The sequence below is a fragment of the Nerophis lumbriciformis genome, linkage group LG24 (genome assembly GCF_033978685.3).
Source record: "Nerophis lumbriciformis linkage group LG24, RoL_Nlum_v2.1, whole genome shotgun sequence".
Classification (NCBI taxonomy): domain Eukaryota; kingdom Metazoa; phylum Chordata; class Actinopteri; order Syngnathiformes; family Syngnathidae; genus Nerophis; species Nerophis lumbriciformis.
Genome location: NC_084571.2, coordinates 14,532,618 through 14,559,869, shown reverse-complemented (window position 1 = coordinate 14,559,869; position 27,252 = coordinate 14,532,618). Strand labels below are relative to the sequence as shown.

Genomic DNA, 27,252 nt, shown 5'->3' with positions numbered 1-27,252 from the left:
GCGAGAGCACTTTGAAGAACTACTGAACCAACAAACTGTCTATAACAGGGATGTCCTCAATGCCATACTCCAACAGACCATCAAAATGGACCTAGGAGACTTACCAACCCTGGAAGAAATTAAGAAATCCATCTCACGAATGAAAGTTGGCAAAGCGGCAGGCCCAGACGGAATTCCAATTGAAATATTTAAGCATGATGGAAACAAACTACAAGAACATCTATATCAAATTATACTAAAAATTTGGAGCGAGGAAGAAATACCACCAGAGCTAAAGAATGCCAACATTGTGAAGATATCCAAAAGAAAGGGCGATATAGCAGAATGTGGCAATTACAGAGGCGTATCACAATACCATACCATACCATAGCAACTTTATTTATAAAGCCCTTTAAAAACAACCGCCGTTGAAGAACAAAGGGCTGTACACCACAAAGAAATAGAGGCAAAGGACAGACTGAAAAATAACATTTAAAACAGAAGTAAAATACACATTGAAAAAGCAAATACAAATTACCCAAAGAACAATTTGTTAGATAAAAAGCAGTTAAAAAGTTAAAAACAGTTTAAAGTCTCATGCTGGTTTAAAAGCCAGTGAATATAAATGGGTTTTAAGAAGGGTCTTCAAAATAGTAAGAGAAGAGGCCTGTCTCACATGGAGAGGGAGATCGTTCCAAAGTTTGGGACCCACAACAGACAAGGCTAAGTCCCTTCTGAGCTTGTGCTTTGAATTGGGTACCTCCAGGATCAGCTGATCAGCTGACCTGAGGGACCGGGTGGGGGCATAGAGGTGGAGCAGCTCAGAGAGGTAAGGTGGGGCAAGACCACGTAAGGATTTAAAAACGAGTAAGATAATTTTAAAATGGACTCTAAAAGACACAGGCAGCCAGTGGAGGTAGGCTAAAACAGGAGTAATGTGCTCTTTTTCTTGTAAAACACTACTCAGTACTGCGGGTAAGGTCCTGTCAGGAATCCTCAACACAAGACTTCAGACCATTGCTGAGGACATACTCCCAGAATCTCAATCAGGCTTTAGACCATGGGTGTCAAACTCTGGCCCGTGGGCCAAATTTGGCCCGCCATGTAATTTCACTTGGCCCTTGAGGCGATATCAAATTAACACTAAAGCTGGCCCGCCGATCCTCCCGGGAGTCTTCCAAACGCCAGCCAGCCAGCCAGCCAGCCAGCCAGCCAAACAAGTGCTGGCCCAGTCATATAACATGTGCGGCTTCTGCACGCACACACATTAGAATGCAACACATACTTCATCAACAGCGATACAGGTTACACTGAGGGTAGCCGAATAAAAAACTTTAACACTGTTAGAAATATACACTACACTGTGAATCCACACCAAACCAGAACCCTTTGCAGCACTAACTCTTCCGGGACGCTACAAGGTGTGTGTGTGTGGGGAGGGGGAGGTTTGGTGGTAGCGTGGGTGTATTTTGTAGCGTCCCGGAAGAGTTAGTGCTGCAAAGGATTCTGGGTATTTGTACTGTTGTGTTTATGTTGTGTTACTGTGCGGATGTTCTCCCGAAATGTGTTTGTCATTCTTGTTTGGTGTGGATTCACAGTGTGGCGTATATTTCTAACAGTGTTAAAGTTTTTTATACTGGCACCCTCAGTGTGACCTGTATCGCTGTTGATGAAGTATGCGTGTGTGCGTATACAAGCCGCACATATCTTGTGACTCGGTCTGAACGATGTTAGAATGGTTGAAAAGCGGACGTGACGATAGCTCGTAGAGTACCTTAAAGGTTAATTTGTTCAACCTTGGCTTTGTTCAATTTAAAATTTTGGCCCACTCTGTATTTGAGTTTGACACCCCTGCTTTAGACCAAACAGAGGAACAACTGACATGATATTCTCGGTGAGACAACTCCAAGAAAAATGCATTGAACAAAATAAACCCCTCTATATGGCGTTTATTGACCTCACAAAAGCATTTGACACTGTCTCCAGGAAACTACTTTGGGAAGTACTGGCAAGATCAGGATGTCCTCCAAAATTCATCAGTGTAGTCCGATTGATGCATGACAATATGACAGCTACAGTACTTGGAAATGGCCATGATTCTGCTCCCTTTGAAGTAAAAACTGGAGTAAAACAGGGATGCCTGAAAGCCCCGACACTGTTCTCCGTCTTTATCTCTGTTGTGATCCACATTGCATATTCACAAATACCAGCTGAGCTATTTCAAATTGCATTTCGGCTAGATAGAAAACTGTTCAACCTGAAGAAGCTGCAAGCCAGAACAAAGGTTTCAAGGTCCACAGTGGTAGAATTTCAATATGCCGATGATAATGCAATAGCAGCCCAGATTGCAGAAGATTTGCAAGTACTACTGGATGCATTTAACTATGCATACCCACAACTTGGACTTAAAATAAATGCAAAGAAAACACAAGTACTCTACCAACTATCGCCTAAGGACATCATCCTGCAACCACCAGCAATAAAGATAGAAGAAGTGGCTCTTGAAAATGTAGAAAGCTTCACATACCTTGGTAGTATAATGTCTTCAAATGCTAACATTGATGCAGAAGTCAATCACAGAATCAGGCAAGCTGCCGCCGCCTTTGGAAAGCTTAAGACTTGAGTGTTCCAAAATTATGACATCAGACTAGATACAAAAATCAAAGTGTTCAGAGCAGTTGTTATAACAACTTTGCTAAATGGTTCAGAGGCATGGACAGCATATCAAAGACACATCACAGCACTTGAAAGGTTTCAAAACAGCGATGTCTACGCCAGATGATGAATATTAAGTGGCAAGATATGAGAACAAACATCAGTGTACTTGAACAGGCCATGCTTCCCAGTGTAGAGAGTACAATCGTTAAATACCAACTACGATGGACAGGGCATGTCGTACGGATGAATGACGAAAGACTGCCAAAACAGATGTTGTACTGTCAGCTAAATGAAGGGAAAATAAATGTTGGTGGGCAGAGAAAACGCTACAAGGATTGCTTAAAGAAGACATTGAAACAATGTGAAATAGATACTACACACTGGGAAGACCTAGCAAAAGACAGAATAACATGGAGAGTTGCAGTCAGTGAAGGAGTGACAAAGTATGAGGAGAAAAGAACATCTATGATACTTGAAGAAAGGAGGAGGAGATTGGAAAGAAGAGTCATGCCAAAATGTATATTACCACCTGGTCTGATCTGTCCCGTATGCGGCAGAAACTTCAAAGCTCGTATTGGCTTGTACAGTCACTACAGAGCACATCATTCTTAGGGACGATGGACCCCTATCTTCTAACAAGAAGAGGAGCCAGCAAGCAAGCAAGCAAGCAAGCAAGCAAGCAAGCAAGCAAAATCACGGAGCCCATGTTACTTCCGTCTGAGCTTTCATCTTCCACGTAAAAAATAGAGCCTGCGCAAAATGCAATTACTGATTCACCTCTGTCTCACCGATTCTTAGAGGGCGGCCGGTCCCATTTTTTCGATCACGCAATGCTGTTCAGCATGGAAACAAAAATGCTCGACCATCCTAGGTTTAACTTTCACTTTCACTTCATCGCTCATTACTCTTCTTACTTGTTCGAACTTAAAGGGCACTCCCCCCCTTTTTTATACACCCAAATAAAAACAAATTTAGGCGACGTTATCGTTAAATCCATCACACATGCCGACCAGACCACATAGGGTTCTATTTTTAGCCGGCCACGACGCGTCCGCTCAGCAAGTACATGAGGCCAACTCTGTCCCTCACCTGAGTTTTGCCGGCTGAGTGAGAGAGTTGGTGCCGCCACGCGCTGCCCGTCCGTGAACGTCGAAGCAATGCAGCAGCTCAGTTCGTGACGCCAAAATGATGTGTATTTCTGGTCTTGTCGCCCTCTTCCGAGCAGAAGGGCAACACGGCAGTGCGGCTGGATCAAAAGAGACGTCGGAGACGCTGTACTGAACTAAAAGTTGCTTTATTACAAGCGAACATCATTATACAGGACTGCAGTTCCTGGAGGAGGTCAGGTCAAAAATGAAGGACTCCTAACTTGGAGAAGCCAAACCATCAGTTTTATATTCCCACCGTGTGTGTGTGCTAAGTCAGGACAGCACATCCTGACCATAAAGGGGACGTTTGTGTGTAAGGGACTGAAAAACAACAGAGGCCGGTCGTAACTTAGATGTTTAGAATCAAGCTAAACATTTAGTCTCTTTTCACGGATAGGGCCGTCACCTTTGCATACCTAGGTCCAATTTTATTGCCTTTTCTTCCGTGATAACTAACCCAATCCACACACAAATGTCAGTACTAAAGGGCCCTATGTTATTATGTGCCCACAATGAAATACTACTATTTACCTAAACCTGGTGGTTCGCTTTCTCCCTAATGAATATAAACATTCACCATGTGCAAAACATAATATGAGTTCATTCATTCATTCACAAGCTACTGGGAAATGGAGTTAAGCTACGTACTTCGATTTTTAAGTTAATCATTTTTAATGGAAAACCGCAGTTTTTACCACTGCCGCGGTAAACCGGAATAGATGATCAAAAACCGTATTTATTACTGGGAAACCGTAGTTGTTGGCAAGAATGGCAAAGAGACGGATCAAGATTTTAACACACACTGTAGTTCGGAAAAAATGAAGAAAAACTGAAAATATTTTGTTATGTTTTTACAGAGATAAAAAAGATGGATTTCCGACTATAGACGGAGAAATCACATGCTTGTTATTAGTATTCAATAGTTTTTATGATTAGAAATGAAACTCTGCCCTCGGTTGGTTTGAAGTATGCATTACAATAACACCTTCAAAACTGACACCAAATAAATAATCTTATTCTTCTTCCCCTCCATTTTTCTGCATTCTTTTGTATCTCTAGTTATCGTTACGTATATGTATTGTTGCATTTGAACAACTGTATTCTTGTTAATAGAGGTAAATTATTGGTATTGTTCATTATCAATAGTACTATTTACAAACCCCGTTTCCATATGAGTTGGGAAATTGTGTTAGATGTAAATATAAACGGAATACAATGATTTGCAAATCCTTTTCAACCCATATTCAATTGAATGCACTACCAAGACAAGATATTTGAAGTTCAAACTCATAAACTTTATTTTTTTTTGCAAATAATAATTAACTTAGAATTTCATGGCTGCAACACGTGCCAAAGTAGTTGGGAAAGGGCATGTTCACCACTGTGTTACATCACCTTTTCTTTTAACAACACTCAATAAACGATTGGGAACTGAGGAAACTAATTGTTGAAGCTTTGAAAGTGGAATTCTTTCCCATTCTTGTTTTATGTAGAGCTTCAGTCGTTCAACAGTCCGGGGTCTCCGCTGTCGTATTTTACGCTTCATAATGTGCCACACATTTTTGATGGGAGACAGGTCTGGACTGCAAGCGGGCCAGGAAAGTACCCACACTCTTTTTTTACGAAGCCACGCTGTTGTAACACGTGCTGAATGTGGCTTGGCATTGTCTTGCTGAAATAAGCAGGGGCGTCCATGAAAAAGACGACGCTTATATGGCAGCATATGTTGTCCCAAAACCTGTATGTACCTTTCAGCATTAATGGTGCCTTCACAGATGTGTAAGTTACCCATGCCTTGGGCACTAAAGCACCCCCATACCATCACAGATGCTGGCTTTTGAACTTTGCGTCGATAACAGTCTGGATGGTTCGCTTCCCCTTTGGTCCGGATGACACAAAATTTCCAAAAACAATTTGAAATGTGGACTCGTCAAACCACAGGACACTTTTCCACTTTGCATGAGTCCATCTTAGATGATCTCGGGCCCAGAGAAGCCGCCGGCGTTTCTGGATGTTGTTGATTAATGGCTTTCGCTTTGCATAGTAGAGCTTTAACTTGCACTTACAGATGTAGCGACCAACTGTATTTAGTGACAGTGGTTTTCTGAAGTGTTCCTAAGCCCATGTGGTGATATCCTTTAGAGATTGATGTCGGTTTTTGATACAGTGCCGTCTGAGGGATCGAAGGTCACGGTCATTCAATGTTGGTTTCCGGCCATGCCGCTTACGTGGAGTGATTTCTCCAGATTCTCTGAACCTTTTGATGATATTATGGACCGTAGATGTTGAAATCCCTAAATTTCTTGCAATTGCACTTTGAGAAACTTTGTTCTTAAACTGTTTGACTATTTGCTCACGCAGTTGTGGACAAAGGGGTGTACCTCGCCCCATCCTTTCTTGTGAAAGACTGAGCATTTTTTGGGAAGCTGTTTTTATACCCAATCATGGCACCCACCTGTTCCCAATTAGCCTGCACACCTGTGGGATGTTCCAAATAAGTGTTTGATGAGCATTCCTCAACTTGATCAGTATTTATTGCCACCTTTCCCAACTTCTTTGTCACGTGTTGCTGGCATCAAATTCTAAAGTTAATGATTATTTATATATTTATATATTCAGTTTGAACATCACATATGTTGTCTTTGTAGCATATTCAACTGAATATGGGTTGAAAAGGATTTGCAAATCATTGTATTCTGTTTATATTTACATCTAACACAATTTCCCAACTCATATGGAAACGAGGTTTGTATATTGGTATTTGTATTGCTCCATTTGTAGTGTAATAATGCTCATTGTCATTTCTGTATTATTATTTATTTCCCTAACTGCTTCTTTGCTATCACTTTTACCATCATATTTGTACATATCGTATTTGCTGATGTTGCTCTATTGTTGTTGTTGTTATTGTTGTGTTTGCTGTTGTTGTTTTTGTCTCTCTGTCCTATCCCCCTCTTGTCCCCACAATTTTCCCCTCTGTCTTCTTTTTTTTCCTCTTTCTATCCCCTCCTGCTCCGGCCCGGCTGCACCAAATGATAATATAAATACATTTAATAAAGTCAAATACAAATAAGGCAACAAGAGAAGTATCCTACACTTCTTTTTTGTAAAGTAAATCTGTACAGCCGATATGGGCATCTACATCAACTATATGATTTGCCTGAGACGCTGGACAGGACAAAAAAGAAGAAGTATGCATTACAATAACACCTTCAAAACTGACACCAAATAAATAATTATATTTTTCTTCAGTCAGGAAACAAAATAACCACACAGTTGTTCTTTGGTGTATAGATTATTTTTATTTGACAAATATTGTTCTATAATAATTATTAATAGAAGACATCACAATTGAGGGCTAAGAGAATAATATATATAAATACATATGTATAAATATATATATTTGTAATTGGTTGTCAGGCTCCAGAGAAATATCAATAATATGATTTTTGCAAAATCTAACATGGTGTTGCTATGAAGCCAAAGATTTACATGACAGCATGTTGCTTGCTTTATGTACAAGGTGAAACAGGATATGGAATATTTCATAAGGAACAGCTTACTTACTCCTCAGCATGCGCACAGAAGTTAGGAAGGAAAGCAAACAAATGCTCTCTTGGTTCTTGTCCTCCACATTGGAATCATCACGTGGTAATAAATGTATGTAAATAATAAATGTATGTACAAGCCTTCATGTGTTGCTAGGAATGTCAAGGAGAGGAAATATTCTTACTTCATTACATTGTTACTGTATTACATTATTACTGCATTATATTGTTACTTCATTACATTGTTACTGTATTACACTATTACTGTATTACAATATTACTGCATTGATACTGCCTTACATTGATACTGCATTACATTATTACTGTAATACAATATTATTGCATTACATTATTATTTTATCACATTATTACATTATTACTGTATTTCATTATTACTGCATTACATTATTACTGCATTGCAATACTACTGCATTACAATATTACTGCATTACGTTATTATTGCATTACATTATTACTGCATTACACTATTACTGTATTACGTTATTACTGTATTACAATATTATTGCATTACATTATTATTTTATCACATTATTACATTATTACTGTATTTCATTATTACTGCATTACAATATTACTGCATTACATTATTACTGCATCACATTATTACTGCATTACAATATTACTGCATTACATTATTACTGCATTACACTATTACCAGTGTTTGCTGGTCCGTAGAAATATGAAGAAGTCACTTTGTGGCGAACAAAGCAGCAGTGAGGATGTTTGCTACTGTTGTCTTTATTTCTACGCCCCTTTTGTCGGCGGCCATCTTGTTCAATCGCAGCATTTCTTCTTCTCCACATGCAGCAGTCTGTGGCAGCGAGGGCAAAAGTGGTGCACGTCCTTGAAGCGCTTCATCAACAGCGGGATGATGCAGCAGCAGCACCACAATCTGCACAAACACACACACACACACAAGGAAACAACACAGTAAGGCAACTGCTTTGTGCTCATTCTTCACTGGGTGTAGTCTATGGAAGTTTTACTGCGTATCTCAGTCTGTACGTCTGTAATCCGATTTACGTGTCTGTGTACCAATTTGTATGTGAGTGTGTTATCAGAGTCGTGTGTGTGTTTTATTTTGTGTGTGTGTAAAAAAAAAAATCTGTCCATATTTTAATCTGTAAGTGTAAAAAATATGTGTGTCTGTATTTCGATGTGTGTGTGTGTGTGTAAAAAAAAAATCAGTTTGTCTATATTTGAATCTGTAGGTGTAAAACATGTGTGTGTCCTGTCCTTATTTTGATTTGTGTTTGCGTAAAAAATCTGTGTGTCTGTATTTTGATTTGTGTGTGTGTGGAAAAAAAATCTGTTTGTCCATATTTTATTCTGAGCGCAAAAAATGTGTGTCTGTATTTCGATTTTTGTGTGTGTAAAAAAAAAATCTGTCTGTATTTTGATTTGTGTGTGTAAAAAAAATATGTCCATATCTTGATATAACGTTTTTGTAAAAATGTGTGTCTGTATTTCGATATGCGTGTGTGAAAAAAAATCTGTCCGTCCATATTTCGATCTGTGTGTGTGTATTAAAAAATGTGGGTGTCTGTATTTTGATTTGTGTATGTGTAAAAAAAATAATCTGTCTGTATTTTGATTTGTGTGTGTAAAAAAAATATGTCAGTATCTTGATTTACATTTTTGTAAAAATGTGTGTCTGTATTTCGATATGCGTGTGTGAAAAAAAATTCTGTCTGTCCATATTTCCATCTCTGTGCGCCTGTATTTCGATTTGTGAATGTGTAAAAAAAAATGTGTCTGTATTTTGATTTGTGTGTGTGTAAAAAAATCTATTTGTCCATATTTTAATCTGTGAGTGTAAAACATGTGAGTGTCTGGATTTGAATTTGTTTGTGTCCTGTCCTTATTTTGATTTATGTTTGTGTAAAAAATGTGTGTCTGTATTTTGATTTGTGTGTGTAAAAAAATGTCCGTATTTTGATTTATGTTTTTGTAAAAATGTGTGTGTGTATTTCGATTTGTGTCTGTGTGTAAAAAAAAACAACTGTCTGTCCATGTTTCAATCTGTGTGTGTCTGTATTTTGATTTGTGTATGTGTAAAAAAAAAAAATCTATTTGTCCATATTTAATCTGTGGGTGTAAAACGTGTGTGTCTGTATTTTGACTTGTGTGTGTAAAAAATAATGTCTGTATTTTGATTTATGTTTTTGTAAAATGTGTGTCTGTATTTTGATTTGTGTATGTGAAAAAAATCTGTCTGTATTTTTGATTTCTGAGTGTAAAAAAAAACATGTCCGTATTTTTAATCATGTTTTTGTAAATTGCATTCCGATTTGTGTATGTGTAAAAAAAAAAATCTGTCTGAATTTTGATTTGTATGTGTGAAAAAAATCTGTCCGTATTTTGATCTATGAAAAAATGTGCGAGTCTGTATTTCGATACACGTGTTTGAAAAAAAATATGTCTGTCCGTATTTCAATCTGTGTGTGCATTAAAAATTGTGTGTGTCTGTTTGTGTGGAGCAGGAACCTTGACTAGCTGTCTTTTCACACGTGCTCTGCACAAATCTGAATACACAAACACACAGATCAAAATATGGACGGACGGATTTTATTTTTACACACGCACAAAAATACGTGCCGAAATGCGGACACACCAATTAGTACACGGACACGTAAATCAGATTACAGATGCACATATTGAGATGGGCATTTGCTGCAATAACACTTGCATACATTCTGCCTAGCAACACTTGTTGAAGTAGACACTCACCCCAGGCAGATGAAGAGTAGAACCATCAACCAGGCGTAGGTCCCTGCTTTGTACTCTACGTTGGTCATCACCTGCTGTTGGCAGCTAGGACAGTTGGCCATGCCGGAAACACGGCCCAGCGTGTTATCATAGTTCCTACCCGAGCCACCGTAGCCTCCAGTCGGGCCTCCGCCTCCGCCTGTGTACACTGATGGAAAAGCAGGAGGAGCGCTGAGTAAGCAGTCCACGTGTATTCAGTAGGATGAGTACTTTTCATAACAGATACTCATTCCTAGTACCTGTTTTTTGTGGTCCGCAGTTGTTTTTCAAAACATAATAACAGTATCGAACATTTTTATAACATCTATACAGCACTGTATAGGTCAGTGTTTTTCAACCACTGTGCCGCGGCACACTAGTGTACCGTGAGATACAGTCTGGTGTGCCGTGGGAGATTATGTAATTTCACCTAATTGGGTTAAAAATATTTTTTTGCAAACCAGTAATTATAATCCGCAAATGTGCCGTTGTTGAGTGTCTGTGCTGTCTAGAGCTCGGCTAAGTAACCGTGTAATACTCTTCCATATCAGTAGGTGGCAGCCGGGAGCTAAATGCTTTGTGGATGTTGGGAACATGGTTTGTCGTGATCACAATATGCAGACGACAGCGGGAGGCAGTGTGCAGGTAAAAAGGTATCTAATGCTTAAACCAAAAATAAACAAAAGGCGAGTGCCGCTAAGAAAAGGCATTGAAGCTTAGGGATGGCTATGCAAAACGAAGCTAAAACTGAACTGGCTGCAAAGTTAACAAAAACAGATTGCTGGACGACAGCAAAGACTTACAGCGTGTGGAGCGGCAGACGGCGTCCACAAAGTACATCCGTACATGACATGACAATTAACAACAAAATAGGAGCGCAAGACAAGAACTAAAAAACAGAAAAACACCAAAAAACTCCAAATAAGTCACGGTGTGATGTGACAGGTCATGACAGTACACCTACTTTGAGACAAGAGCTATAGTGATGCAAGCTTGGTTGTGGTTTGAATTAATATCCAACAATTGCGAGAACAACCTTTTATTGTCAATATCGGCTGCTCAGTTTCATTTTTTAATGTTTTCTGCTCGTGGTGTGCCTCGAGATTTTTTCAATGAAAAAAGTGTGCCTTGGCTCAGAAAAGGTTGAAAAACACTGGTATAGGTGACACAGTAATGTGGAATCACATAACGTTAGTATTATTTGTCATGTTGTACTTCCGTTTTGCCACCAGAGGACGCAGTTAGTAGAAAAGCAAGTAGGGTTACGGTTTGAGTTGATTTACTCTACTTTTTTCTTCTACTGCCGTCAGTCAGACACATTATTATTTGTCCGTTACAGAACCACACGCACATATTCTGCTGTTACATTAAATAAACATTTTCCTTGGACGAATTCATTTATTGTGTGCCTCTTGAGACAACTGGTGAACTTGATGACTACAAAACATGTTTTACCAGCAGCGTAGAGCGTGTTTAGTCCGTCATAATCCACTCTTGTTAAATTTCGTAATATTTAAGACTTCTCCGACGGTTCTTTGAGTTAAATGGATATGTCGTTTTTTTCTTTTATCATATTTTCTTTTACCACATTGGTTTCTCCCTTTGGCACTCAATAGGAAGCAAAAAGCGGAAGTATTCTTGCCTTCTGGACATTGTAGTTCTGGATATAAACAAAAAAATGGCGGTCTTAGCTTCCATTTCCGGTTAGATTCCCGCTCCCGGTTTGCACAGGAGGCGAGTAAAGTAAGTTAATATTTGACAACATTTTTGTTGAATGTATGTCTTTTTGTTGGGAATGACACAAAGGGACAAAATACTGTAAGACATTAAAGGCGAAGTTCGCTACATTTACGTGGATGCCTACTTTCCAAAGTGTTATGAACATTATACCCCTCACTCTTTCAGCTTTTAAAAGTACAACTTCAATATCAGGAACAAATGCAAACCTATCACATGCAGACATGCAATATAATAATATTTGTCATTTGGTAAAGAAACAACGCATTGTGTTTGTTTAGGCTACATTCTTAAAACAACTTTTTTTGTGTTAACTCCCCTATTCTTACGTTGTCGTCAGAGTATAGCCATAAATTGTTCTCAATAATAGTACCGTAACTTTAGCATAGTAAGCCTCGAGTAAAAAGTAGTCATCCAAATAATTACTTTATCAAGAGTAAGTATTTTGTAAAATATCTTCTCAAATACAAACATTAGCACATCGTGTTGCTAGCAAATGTAAGCTAATTCGGCTAGCTAATGTTAGCTACCATTGAATGTTGTAGATCCTATCAACAACATGACTTTCTTGCTTCTCAAGTTGGACTGCGTATTTTGTTGGAGCATCAAAGCTAACATTAGCTAGTTCTAGTTCTTTTTATATACTTGGGTGTAAAAATATGTAACTTGTTGACTTTGTAGTTCTTTTGTCTCAAATGACAGTGTGCATAGACATCTTATAAGTAGACGCAGCATTGGCTGCTGTGACGCGAGAAATTGGGCCGCCATCTTGAAGTGGTGATGAGGAGCCGACGAGCAGCCTAAACTGACAGTTGACACGTAGAAAACAAAGACGCCGGGCTGGTGTATAGCGTTTTCCTGCTCAAATGAGTGGACTGATGGAAATAGGGATCGGGGGATTACTTTTCACAAGTAAGATTTAACATTAATGTACTATTGGTTGTATTTTGTGAAAATAATATTACCACCGAACCGAGTTGAGAAGGGGCAAAGATCTTCAATAGTACTGAAATTGTAGCCGCTAGCAAACAATAGTATGACCATAATAGAATTGCTTGTCAATGAAATTAATTATATTGAAAAATGTCATACTTGAATAACATAAAGTTGAAATAAATGATGAAGATAAAGATTGTAAAAGCCAACAGGTGTAAAAGTTAGGACCACAGTCCAGATTGTGTGTGTGTGTATGTGTGTGATAACCTAATCATATTGTTTCTTGAATTTAAAAATCACAACAAGGGCAAGAAAAAACGCAACCCAATGGGATGACAATGAGAAACCTGTAACATTCAATGAGAAACCTATAACATGTTCAGCAACATGATGATGTTACATGTGCAGTGAAGTGTACATTATATCTAAAATTAGCATGCACTACCGAGCTGAGTAAACCGTTTTGCATGTTTAAGGGAATTATAAAGCATTTAATCATCGATATAGTGATATGGTACATGTGTGATTAAGTGTATATTGTCTTTAACATGTTGTCTGTCTATCAATGTTGGCGACTTGTCCAGGGTGTACACCGCCTTCTGCCCAAATGGAGCTGAGATAGGCTCCAGCACCCCCCGCTACCCCAATTGGGACAAGCGGTAGAAAATGGATGGATCAGTACACACTACACGGAGGACGCTACATCCATCCATCCATTTTCTACCGCTTGTTGGCCCTAGTGTGTGAATGTGAGTGTGAATGTTGTCTGTCTATCTGTGTTGGCCCTGCGATGAGGTGGCGACTTGTCCAGGGTGTACCCCGCCTTCCGCCCGAATGCAGCCGAGATAGGCTCTAGCGACTCCGAAAGGGACGAGCGGTAGAAAATGGATGGATAGATGTCTTTAACATGTTGTCTGTCTATCTATGTTGGCCCTGTGATGAGGTGGTGACTTGTCCAGGGTGTACACCACCTTCCGCCCAAATGCAGCTGAGATAGGCTCCAGCACCCCCCGCGACCCCGATCGGGACAAGCGGCAGAAAATGGATGGATCAGTACACACTACAAGGAGCACGCTACATCCATCCATCCATCCATTTTCTACCCCTTGTTAGCCCTAGTGTGTGAATGTGAGTGTAATGTTGTTTGTCTATCTGTGTTGGCCCTGCGATGAGATGGCGACTGGTCCAGGGTGTACCCCGCCTTCCGCCCGAATGCAGCTGAGATAGGCTCCAGCGACCCAAAAGGGACAAGCGGTAGAAAATGGATGGATGGATGTCTTTTAAAATGTTGTCTGACTATCTATGTTGGCCCTGTGATGAGGTGGCGTCTTGTCCAGGGTGTACACCGCCTTCCGCCCGAATGCAGCTGAGATAGGCTTCAGCACCCCCCGCGACCCTGATCGGGACAAGCGGTAGAAAATGGATGGATGGATGGATGGATCAGTACACACTACAAGGAGGACGCTACATCCATCCATCCATTTTCTACCGCTTGTTGGCCTTAGTGTGTGAATGTGATTGTGAATGTTGTCTGTCTATCTGTGTTGGCCCTGCGATGAGGTGGCGACTTGTCCAGTGTGTACCCCGCCTTCCGCCCGAATGCAGCTGAGATGGGCTCAGGCAACCCCCCTCGACTCAGAATTGTTCCTTAAAAAAGCAGCAGTGATGTTTTGCCTTTTGTGATAATACACCGTAAAAACAACTGTAGATTTTACAGTAAAAAAACAACTTTGCTCCGCCGTAAAAAAACAAATGGTAATGTTTTTCCATTTACAGTAATATGCAGTAAAAACAAAAATGTTCTCTACAATATAAAAATAAATATAGTAATTATACGCATAAGCAATTGTGTAATAATATCATGAGGCGTATCCTTATACATTTATATTCATACATTATTCACTATTACGAGCTAGTCATAACTGCGATGTGGCCCTCCCTGAAAACGAGTTTGACACCTATGAGCTGAAGTCATAGAGAAGTTTCTTAAGCGCAAAAAATTTAACTAAAGTGGTGAAGTTGGATTTTAATTTGCGCTTTAATTTTATTGACACTTTATTTAAGAAACAAATATTATCATTTAGTTAGAATTAATTTACTTTATCCATCCCATCCATTTTCTACCGCTTATTCCCTTTGGGGTAGCGGGGGGCGCTGGAGCCTATCTCAGCTTTAGCACTACGTAATTGTATGCAAATATATTTTTAATCGGTTTTTATGAGCACCTTCTTTTGAATAAATGAAGTTTTTCTATTTTCATTGCTTTCAGGAAGACAAATAAATTAAGTTTGAGCAGCATTGGAGATAGCAGCATCATCATCATTTAAAATAACAATAGATAAAAACTAGAGAGTACAATATAAAAATATAGGAGTATGTCCATCCATCCATTTTCTACCGCTTGTCCCTTTCGGGGTTGCGGGGGGTGCTGGAGCCTATCTCAGCTGCATTCGGGCGGTAGGCCATATAAAATAAATAAATACAAATGCAGTATATTTGATTATTTATTTTTTAATCAGCCTGACCTGAGCCATGATAATTATCTTTGTGATTTCATATCATTTGACATGGTTTATCCTTTTAAACTGTAAGTAAGTTCCATATAATTATTGAATATGATTAAAATCAAGAGTAAGATTACTTGTATTATTTGAGTAGTAAAAAAAAGTTTGGCCCCCGAAGTCAAATAGGGAAAGAACCCCTGTCATATAATAATGTCACATTGTGAGATTCACATCCTTAATTATTTAGATTAATTTTACATGAAAATAGTAGGAAATAACATTATGTGGGTGTTTTTCATTTTAAATAATGGCTTTTATAAACCAGGGGTGTTCAAAGTCCGGCCCGGGGGCCAATTTCAGCCCACAGCTCGGCAGATCGTAAAAATGAGATGATTTCTTTATTATCATAATGTTATTAGTAATGTTGTCAAACGATATATTTTTGAATTGAGTTGAATCACACTTTTGAATTTGGATGAATCGGGATTAATCGCATATATTACTCGTAGCATAAAATCGCATGCGTCATTTCAATTAACTTACAAAGTTGAATTAATTAAAAAAAGACCACAATACTTGGTCACAAATGCGATTTTGTCGTTGGAATACTTAAAAGGTAACGGAGCAAAATCAATTGTGTGATTAATCTGCTTGTATACGTGATTCATGCAATATTTTTTGTGATTAATCGGATGAAGTTTGGACACCCCTGCTATAAGTGATTCATGCAAGAAGTGTATCATAAAAATATTGAACATAAACTTTTGTGCAGGTGTAGGTGTTTTTACCTGGCACTGAAGACGCCGACTGCTCGGGTACGGCGGGATTGAAGGGGGTGTGGACGTGGTAAACTTTCACCTTGTCCCCTTGACCGTCGACTGAAGCAAAGGTGAGTGAGTGAATGAATGAACAGGGCACGACGGTGTTCATGACGCCTGAGCTTACCTGGGATGGTGTAGGGAGGAGGGTTCTTTATATCGCTCATGGTGCTGCAACACAAAAGGGGAAAATCACATTTGTGTCATGTCCCTCCCTGCCTCTAGGGGGCGTACAAGCCCGACTCATGCTGTCGTTACTGAGCAAATGAACACACGAACGGTACATATTGAAAATAGACATATACATTGAGTTGTATTACAATATCCCCAACAAAAAGGTTGAACAATCAACATCTTTATACAAACAAAAAATGTTCACAAAATAAATAAATGATACATCCATCCATCCATTTTCTACCGCTTGTCCCTTTTGGGATCGCGGGGGGTGCTGGAGCCTATCTCAGCTGCATTGGGGCGGAAGGCGGTGTACACCCTGGACAAGTTGCCACCTCATCACAGATAAATCATACAATAGATAATACAATTAAATACAAATGTTTGGACATACCTTCTCATTTCAGTGCATTTTCTTTATTTTCATGACTATTTACATTGTAGATTGTCACTGAAGGCCTCAAAAATATGACACCTGTGAAGTGAAAACCCTTTCAGGTGACTACCTCTTGAAGCTCATCGAGAGAATGCCAAGAGTGTGCAAAGCAGTAATCAGAGCAAAGGGTGGCTATTTTGAAGAAACCCATCCATCCATCCATCCATCTTCCTCCGCTTATCCGAGGTCGGGTCGCGGGGGCAGCAGCCTAAGCAGGGAAGCCCAGACTTCCCTCTCCCCAGCCACTTCGTCCAGCTCCTCCCGGGGGATCCCGAGGCGTTCCCAGGCCAGCCGGGAGACATAGTCTTCCCAACGTGTCCTGGGTCTTCCTCGTGGCCTCCTACCGGTCGGACATGCCCTAAACACCTCCTTAGGGAGGCGCTCGGGTGGCATCCTGACCAGATGCCCGAACCACCTCATCTGGCTCCTCTCGATGTGGAGGAGCAGCGGCTTTACTTTGAGCTCCCCCCGGATGACAGAGCTTCTCACCCTATCTCTAAGGGAGAGCCCCGCCACCCGGCGGAGGAAACTAATTTCGGCCGCTTGTACCCGTGATCTTGTCCTTTCGGTCATAACCCAAAGCTCATGACCATAGGTGAGGATGGGAACGTAGGTCGACCGGTAAATTGAGAGCTTTGCCCTCCGGCTCAGCTCCTTATTTTGAAGAAACTAGAATGTAAAACAGGTTTTTAGTAAGTTCACCTTTTTTTTGTTAAGTACATAACTCCACATGTGTTGATTCATAGTTTGGATGCCTTCAGTGACAATATACAATGTAAATAGTCATGAAAATAGAGAAAACTCATTGAATGAGAAGGTGTGTCCAAACTGTTGGCCTGTACTGTATATGCTTGTATAAAAATGGGCTTATTTAAAACAACTTAAATTATTTCAATAAAGGTAACAATTTAAGGGCTTTTCTCCTTCTAACCATTTTCCAAGATTTAATTAATAATTTTAAATCATTGAACCAATGTGAACATTGAAGTTTTACTTTCAGAAATCGACTTTTATGTATAAAAAATACAGCCTGCAACATAATAATATTAACAAGCACTTCTAGGTTACTATCTTTTATAAACATACCAACGTTAATCTCTTCCAGCCTGACGGATGCTGCTGCTTCATAATTGTCTCTACCCGACCGGGACCGTAAGACCCGATTGGTCCACGCGCGCACCAAGACTAGGTCACTTTTTAACTTGTTTTACGGCAGTTATGTTTGTAACAATCTTTATAACAGTTACATTTTTGTCATCTTTATTTCAATACCAGTGTTATATAAAATAATATATACGAAACAAAATGTTATTTAAAAATACAGTGTTTATTCTGAAACCGTAGGAATCCGTATATAAATCTGAACGATGTGTTCAGCAGCCTTAAAAGGCAAATAAATCAATGTTTTACTAGTACCGGTAAATTTTTGTATTTAATTTTTTTTTTAATATATATATATATTTATATTTATATATTTATATATATACATATATATATATATATATATATATATATATATATATATATATGTATGTATGTATGTATGTATGTATGTATATATATATATATACACATATATATATATATATATATATATATATATATATATATATATATATATATATATATATATATATATATATATATATATATATATATATATATATATTTTATTGCTTTATGTATTTTCCAATGATACTGTATTCAGTCTTTGATTTATTTTGTACAATTTACTATTTTGTCTATTATTTGTGCTCTTTCATTTTTTTAAGTTGTTCTTGATTTATTATATCAATTGATTGACCACAGCTGTGACTATTTAAGGGCATCACTTCCTGTTGAAAATTGCACACTGACGAAGACGTTGTCAAAACCGGTCTGTTTTGTAGCGCAGTTTATATTAAAATTATTAGAAGGACACGAGTGTTGCTGGCGTTGCTTTTTCTTTAAGTACACTTTTTGCCGTGCACCTCTTTATTTTTGTTTTATTACGTTTTTTGGAGAGTGCGGGTTTTTCCTGTATTTTGTACCACTAGTTTTTTTTACATGAAATACATCAATTGACAATAATGACGATTTAAAAGTATATTTTTTGTTAGGCTGCATATATAGGTCTAAGTTACAGGAAGTGCCTCGTTAAAAAAAAAACATTTAAAAAAGCTACATTTTTTATACATAAAAGTCGATTTCTAAAAGTAAAATTAAAGTTCGATCGGGAGTGACCCTGCTTGCTCGCTTAACGTGTCATGTTTGGGTGTGGCGCTCATCCAACTATTCATGCATACACCCAACAGAAAGTTCTCATGTTTAATTTGCTTAAAAACCAAACAATAACTAGCAGTATGGAACATAGGGTTAGTGCTTGTGGGTGTTATAGGTCATCAAAGTACCACAAAGTATGTCTTTATTACACTAAAACTACTTCAAAACAACAATCTGGGCTTGGCTAACACACTGCAAAAAGTATTAGTTTAATAACTTACTTTATATGTTACACATATTTTACTTCATGTGCCATTTATTATTATTATCATAGTAACTGTATGTTTATATGTATATATTTTAACTAACGACTAGTCATCAACTATCTCAACGGATTATGAAGTGCTAATTAACAATTACCTCATTTAGAAATATTTATTTATACTGTAACTGTGCTGCTCATTAAGATAATATTAATAATGATTCAACTTTTGTCCGTTTTAAAGCAATATAATTTTTTATCAAAATAGCAACAAAAAAACAAACATTAAAACTAAATAACTTTGCAATTGTATTTTATGTTTTATTGTATATGTATCATGTTGATACATATATGGTTAATACATTTCGGGACGACGTGGCGAAGTTGGTAGAGTGGCCGTGCCAGCAATCGGAGGGTTGCTGGTTACTGGGGTTCAATCCCCACCTTCTACCATCCAAGTCACGTCCGTTGTGTCCTTGGGCAAGACACTTCACCCCTTGCTCCTGATGGCTGCTGGTTAGTGCCTTGCATGGCAGCTCCCGCCATCAGTGTGTGAATGGGTGAATGTGGAAATACTGTCAAAGCGCTTTGAGTACCTTGAAGGTAGAAAAGCGCTATACAAGTATAACCCATTTATCATTTCTTTTTTTTTTATATATATAATCCATTATTATTATATAATATACGTAATGTGTTACATTTTATTTCCAAAAGTGTTTAGCTATTGTGTTGGCTTCACTAAATAACATTTTATACATATATTTTATTCTACTTTTATCATGTAAAAGGCTAATTGCATGCAATGTATTGTTATTATTATTGACGTGCTCTGGTTCTTTGCAGTTAAAATAATGTAAGCTATTTAGTTGATCATCAGGCATGCACACACTTTCTCAGCAAATAATATTAATGTGTAATATTCATATGTCTGTGTGGTTGATTATTCTTTAAGTGTTGGAAATATTTTAGGAAAATGCATCCCACATTCCAAGCTTGATTAATCTTGACAAAAGTGAAAACAGTAAACATCTAATGCATGATACACACGGTCCATACTATATACTGTACACAGGGTGTCTAGTTTAGCCTCCCAAAAACAAACCATTTGCAGAAAATTTAAATAATTTCAGCACTCCTCTTAAATTACACATTATTTGAGATATTATATATACTTTGTCACTTGAGTAATCAGTGGGTCAATTTTATATCATGAGGCAACATAACTGCTGGAATGAAAACGTTGCAAAAACACAAATATTTTACATTATTTACTTCAGTTAATGAGGATTTTGGCTGATTTTTGTTGTAAAACAGAGAAAAATTATAATACACATTTATACTGTGATTTAAAAAAAAAAGATTTTATTTTTTATATATATTTATTTTAGATTGATATTCTATTGTATTTATTACTGTGTATTGTTACGTTGTTATAGTTTTATTGTACACTTTTTATAATATTTTTATTTCATTCATTGCATTTATTTTCAATTGTTTGTGTAGTTTTATTAGGGCCATATAAAAACCTCACTAGATACACAATTTGTGTTGTTTTGTCTCTCACAGGTAGACATCTGTGCATAAATAAGGGATGATAAATAACATTCAGGCACAACAATCCTGTCTCTACTTCCTGTTTTGTTGTACGAAGCAAACAATTGACGGTCATGTGACCTCTTCAATGGCTGACCCAAAACAAGAAAAACTTGTCCAAAAGTTGCACATCACTCACTGTACTCTTTTTGTACAACATCAAAACACAAACATATACGCACACACACACACACACACACACACACACACACACACACACACACAGTCGCGCATTGCCACACACACACACACACACACACACACACACACACACACACACACACACACACACACACACACACACACACACACACACACACACACACACACACGCACGCACACACACACACACACACACACACAGTCGCGCTTTGCCTAGCACATTTTCACTCATGCTCTTAATTGTGTGTGTCGAGCTTTATTGATCATAACCTGACAGATGATGATTTACCATCTCTCTCTGTCACACACACACACACACACACACACACACACACACACACACACACACACACACACACACACACACACACACACACACACACACACACACACACACACACACACACACACACACACACACACACACACACAGACGGGAATGTGGCCTCGCTGCATGCTTTGCGTCAGTCACAGATGAGCGGGCGTGTCGAGAAAAATGCCAATGACTCAAGTGTGCTTGTTTATATCTCTGCGTAATTCATCTGACATTGTGGTGCGTGTTGAAAAGAAAAAGGACGTAGAATTTTGTCAGACGTCATGGAACAATATATGAAGTAACTGTACAAATGCAAATTCACCGCTGGAATTCAATTCAAATGAGAAAAGGTTCCTTTTGCTGAAATATCCACATTTAAATCACATTTGTTGCTGAACCATGATGGTAAGTGGACGTAGCCCCATCCTGCTCCGTCACCGATAAACAAAATAATGTCAAATTTCCCTAATCGTTCTCACTGGTGCGCAGCGGTAGTGCTGGTCCTGTTTTAAATATTTCACATTGTTATTTTGCACTAAAAAATACATTCCGTCCCTTGAATTTGTTTTAGTACAAAAGATACATCAAATACATTTAAGTTTCATTCAAAAAAGTATAAAAAAATATTTTAAAAAGTGAAAACAATGTTGTAATGTGGGTGGGGTCTCTAAATATTTTTCTACTTGGAGCCCGGAATTAGCCAGGGATGGGATGTCAAGGGTACACACACACACACACACACACACACACACACACACACACACACACACACACACACACACACACACACACACACACACACACACACACACACACACACACATCTCATCATGCCTTTCTCTCTTTGTGAAAGACAACTCTTGATATCTTTTAATGCTACACTACATATCATGTTTCCCAAACGTATATTTTACATGAGAAAAATCACAAACACCACACAGAAAAAAAGTATCGGTACTACGATATGATGGTATACACAAACAATTGGTTCACATCCCAATCGCGATTCTTATTCATTCCGATTCTAAATCAATTCGTAATTTTAAACAATCGAGTACAAAAACAATTTTTTAGAATCAATTTCTAAAAAGACGTTTTAATGGCATCTCCATGCAACCACAGGTGCTTTTCTAACCTCTAACCCTGTTTTGAAAAAGTTTCATTATAATTATTATACCAAACAATACATTGCGAGAATCGTGTTGAATCGAGAATCGATTCTGAATCGAGTCGTCAACCCAGGAATCGTAATTATATCGAAGGATCCACATCCCTAATATAGACTTTATGCAAAGGTGACTTCTGCCATGAAAACAGAATTGTTGCATGCATGCATGGATGAATGAACCAGGAAACATTATTCACAGAAATTAAATAATTATTGTAAGAGCAAGGAAGTGAAATTGGATTAATTCTAGGGACACACCAATTACTGGCCATCTAAAATGTCCTCCAGGGAACCAACGTCCTCCGCAGTGGACATTTGTGTTTTGCATTGTATAACTGTTTTTATGTCTTTAAATATTCTGTAATGTGTAACTGACAAAAGAACTAATGTCTACTACAGAAGACATTGGTTATTATAGGATCTATAATATATCAGTGTGTGTGTGTGTGTGTGTGTGTGTGTGTGTGTGTGTGTGTGTGTGTGTGTGTGTGTGTGTGTGTGTGTGTGTGTGTGTGTGTGTGTGTGTGTGTGTGTGTGTGAGATTGACAGCTGCATGGTTGTCATCACAGCTCATCCTGGCTAACTGGTTATGCCTTTACTTGCTTGCAAAGCCAAGCGGCATGACATGTATTTGTTATTTCCAAAAATGGAGTTTGAGATCCGTGTTCCTTAACCATAGGGCCGGGTCCCCAAGAGGGCTGCCAAAAAATATTATTTTTTCCGCTGTAATACGCCTTTCCAATGACAATATCAAACAAACAGAAGATGTCCGGAGCTAAAGTCATAGAGAAGTTTCTTAAGCGCAAAAATGATGACTAAAGTGGTGATTTTTATTTGTGCTTTAATTTTATTGACTGTTTATTTAAGAAACATATACATGATTAATTTAGTTTAATTTATTTGAGAAAAAACATAATTGTATGAAAAAAAACGTTTTTCCAATCAGCCTGAACCAAGCCTAATGTGTTAAATAAATAGATATAATTACTTTATTTCATTGACCGTTTATTTAAGAAACATATTCAACACAGATAGACAGACAACACTCACATTCACACACACAGAAAGATCCCGAGCCCCGATCGAACCCAGGACCTTCGTATTGTAAGGCACACGCACTAATCCCTGTCCCACCGTGAGGTGGCGACTTGTCCAGGGTGTACCCCGCCTTCCGCCCGAATGCAACTGAGATAAGCTCCAGCACCCCGACAAGACATAAGCGGTAGCAAATGGATGGATAATTGTATATAAACATTTTTTTTCCCAATCAGCCTGACCTACGCCAAAGGATTATGTGTTAAATAAAGAGATATAATTACTTTATTTTATTGACCGTTATTTAAGAAACATATTATTTTAGAAAAAACATAATTGTATGAAAACTTTTTTTCCCAATCAGCCTGACCTAAGCTTAAGGTTTATGTGTTAGATAAATAGATTATATACAGATTTATTTTATTGACCGTTTATTTAAGAAACATATTTATGATTAATTTAGTTTAATTTATTTTAGAAAAAACATAATTGTATTTAAAAATGTTTTTCCCAATCAGCCTGACCCAAGCCTAGGATTCATTTAAAATAAATATATATAATTACTTTATTTTACTGACTGTTCATTTAAGAAACATATTCATGATTCATTTAGTTTAATTTACTTTAGAAAAAACATAACTGTATGTAAATTATTTTTTTCAATCAGCCTGACCTCTAAGCCTAAGATTTGTGTTAAATAAATGGATGTAATTACTTTATTTTATTGACCATTTGTTTAAGAAACATGTTCATTATTAATTTACTTTAATTTATTTTAGACAAAACATAATTGTATGTAAAAAAAAAAAGTGTTTTTCAATCAGCCTGACCTAACTCTAAGGTTTATGTATTGAATAAATAGATGTAAGTACTTTATTTTATTGACCGTTTATTTAAGAAACATATTCATGATTAATTTAGTTGAATTTATTTTAGAAAAAATATAATTGTATGTAAAAAAAAAAATCCAATCAGCCTGACCTAAGCCTAAGGTTGATGTGTTAAATAAATAAATATCATTAATGAATACGATTCAAATCAAGAGTAAGATTTATAATTCAAAGTTTTTCAAAAATATTTGAGAGGGCCCCGAGGCCAAAAAGGTGAAGAAGCTGTGTTCCAGATGATTTGATCCATATAGTTGTGACGCAGATGAAGTATTTGCTGCTTATTAACAATGAGGTTCCCAGCATGAGTAAGGACGAGGGAGGAGGATCTGCTGAAACTTTGCGAGAAGATAAAAATGAAGATACCGTAAAGATGTCAACGTTTAGCCAAAGAGTTGGAAAGAACCCTGAGAAAAGTCCTAAAAGTGTTATGAAAATGTCTCCCAATCAGGTCCGTCTGCATTCTGCGGTGTGGACAACAAGTGACAACCCACAGCTGGCCACCTGCGTCACGTCGGACACACCCACAGACATCGCACCCGAGCCCAAGGTGTGGTCGGCGTGTGTGCGACATCTTCGCCGGTCTGACCTGCTCAGGTGAAGAATGTCCACCGTCTACCTTCCTTTTTAATGAGCTCACAAGGGAAGAGCAGCAATTACCGCATTGTTCTGTTATCACGCACGTCAATCGCGTTATTGATCCCAACAGTAACCACAACAAACGCCATGGCCTAAAAAAGTACAATGTCTATAAATCATTTCACTCTAAACTCATTTCTAGCCCCTTCCTGCTCCGCCACTGATATGAATACAGTAGTGCGTTTCCCTTGACATTGTCACTGAGTTACTGCACTGGTCTTGTAGGCAACTTGCTTGAATTACTCTGTGTTCAATGTATTATTTTGCCTCTAAAATGACTCCAAAACATCAATTTAATCCAATTCAAGTTTGAGTCAAACAGCATAAAAAATGCTTAACACAATTAAATTATGAAAAAATAATGTTGTGAGGGTGAGAGAGCCTAGAAATATTCTGCCTAAGGCCCCAATTGGCTCTGAGCCCAATTAAGAAAACTAACTGGTGTAAATATTATTTCTGTGATAAATAGATACATGACAATGAAGTAAAACGTGTTTTATCCTTTTTATAATACTGAACATTTTACTAATACAACCACTGAAGGTATGAGCACACCTTAAAAACGTCATTAGTGTAGAATATTGACTTTTATTTGTTTATTTATTGATTCAAACAATTTGTTTGAATTGGCAATCAAATAACAAGTTAGCATACAATTCCTAACATGTATTTATTTATTGCAAATTGTTTAATTTTTGCGTTTTTACTTTTGTAATTGTATGTAGAAATGGCACTGCTGAAGTGGTTGCATCAGCTATGTGCTCTTTTTAATGTCTTGTATGTCCTTTGATGGTCCTTCATGTTTCCGTGTTTTTAGCCGTCATTTTGCTCATAAAGGTTCATTATGTCTTCTTATTCATATACGTTTTCCAATTTTCTTGTAATCAGACCATATTTTTGGTATATTAGATGGAATCTTTAAAAAAAAGAAATAAAATGTTTCCCTCATGTTTTGTGTACTTGTATAATATATTTTCTTACAAGACAGAACGTGACAAAGTTCACTTAGCGTAACAGCATCGGCCATGATTGTTCAAATTGACCCGAATGATCCAAAATATTAATGAAGTGAGTTCTGATGGTTCACATTATGGACCAGTTGGACGTCTTGGAACATAAAGGTGTTTTTTAAATCTCTTTTTTCGCAACATTGCGTATTCAATTGTGAGCTAAATTGGTCACAAGTTTAATATAACGTTGACATTACCAAAAAAAAAAGACGTTTTGCTCTGCATATGCATGATCCTAGCTAAGTTCGATTTGAAAGCACCCCGTTACAACATTTTTAACACTTATTTTATTTATGTAAAACATTTTCTGTACTTTTTTTAATCCTACTTGAAATGAATCTGATTGTACTGAAAATTAATTGTTCAATAGTTGATTTTTTTAAGTACATTTAGGGCAAACTTGGTATTATGTTCTTATCAGCGACAGAGCAGAAAGGGGCTAGGAATATATTTCAAGTTTTATAGTATAATTCTTTGACATTTTATCCTCACGGACTGAAGGCCCTACGCGCTGTTCGCGATGTGCGTAGTTACTGGGTAGTAAATGAAGCCTACAATGTATTTTATGAGTACTTACAGAGCATAACATGAATATTATGCTGCATAACTTAGTTTCATTTTGCAAGAACACACTTTCTGTAAGTCATTTGCCATTTGGAGGCTTTTTGGCAAGAAAATAACCCATCGCACAAATGTCCATCGCAGAGGACACCGGCTCCCGGGAGGTTATAAAACACGTAAAACAGCACATTTATCGATCTCCATATTTACATCTACTTAAAGGGAGAAGGTTGCCATAACAACAGCGGGAGTCTCACCTGGTCCAGGTGTCGGTGTGGTGAAGAGAGGTGTGCGCGAGCTGCTGTCGCGACTGCTGTACGGTCCAGGCACGTTGCCACTGTCAGCGTCAGCTCATTTCACCTGTACTCATCCTCGTCCTGAACACGCCCTCAGGCTCCGCCTCCTTCGCCATGACAAGAATATGTCAGAGGCGCTCATTTGTTAGGCGTAGCTTTTGGAAAATTCTCTCGGCCTTCTTCTCCACTTTGTTCTTTGTTTCTCTGAGATTATCAAAGGAGAGTGCTTATGTGTCACCCTTCCTTCGGAGAGGGAGTTCAACCTGTTTGACTTCCGCTGACTTCTGTGCTTTTAAAGGCAACGCTTGGTGTACGGGCTCTAGAAAGGGACCTCAGGGGCCTCGGACTAATTGTCTTTAAGACTTTAAGCTTCTCATAAACACGGTCAACTCGACATCAACATGATATCGGCGA

At 37.9% G+C, this 27,252-nt stretch overlaps 1 protein-coding gene across 1 annotated transcript; it reads right to left on the bottom strand.

The window, feature by feature from the left end:
- Nucleotides 1–8,074: 8,074 nt before the first annotated feature.
- Nucleotides 8,075–27,030, bottom strand: litafd (LITAF domain containing). Its single transcript, XM_061981616.1, has 5 exons — nt 26,800–27,030; nt 16,225–16,268; nt 16,068–16,157; nt 10,085–10,271; nt 8,075–8,246 (listed from the first exon to the last, which is right to left on the bottom strand). The coding sequence occupies exons 2-5, from the start codon at nt 16,262–16,264 to the stop codon at nt 8,129–8,131; spliced, it is 435 nt and encodes a 144-aa protein (XP_061837600.1). The 5' UTR covers nt 16,265–16,268; nt 26,800–27,030; the 3' UTR covers nt 8,075–8,128.
- Nucleotides 27,031–27,252: the final 222 nt, after the last annotated feature.

Bases quoted from the DNA above. Each gene is read 5' to 3' on its own strand.
- litafd (XM_061981616.1), bottom strand. From the start codon at position 16,264: ATGAGCGATATAAAGAACCCTCCTCCCTACACCATCCCAG. The intron at 10,272-16,067 runs GTAAAAACACCT...CTTTTCCATCAG, and splicing joins GTCGGCGTCTTCAGTGCCAG to TGTACACAGGCGGAGGCGGA. The intron at 8,247-10,084 runs GTGAGTGTCTAC...GTGTTTGTGCAG, and splicing joins CTACTCTTCATCTGCCTGGG to ATTGTGGTGCTGCTGCTGCA.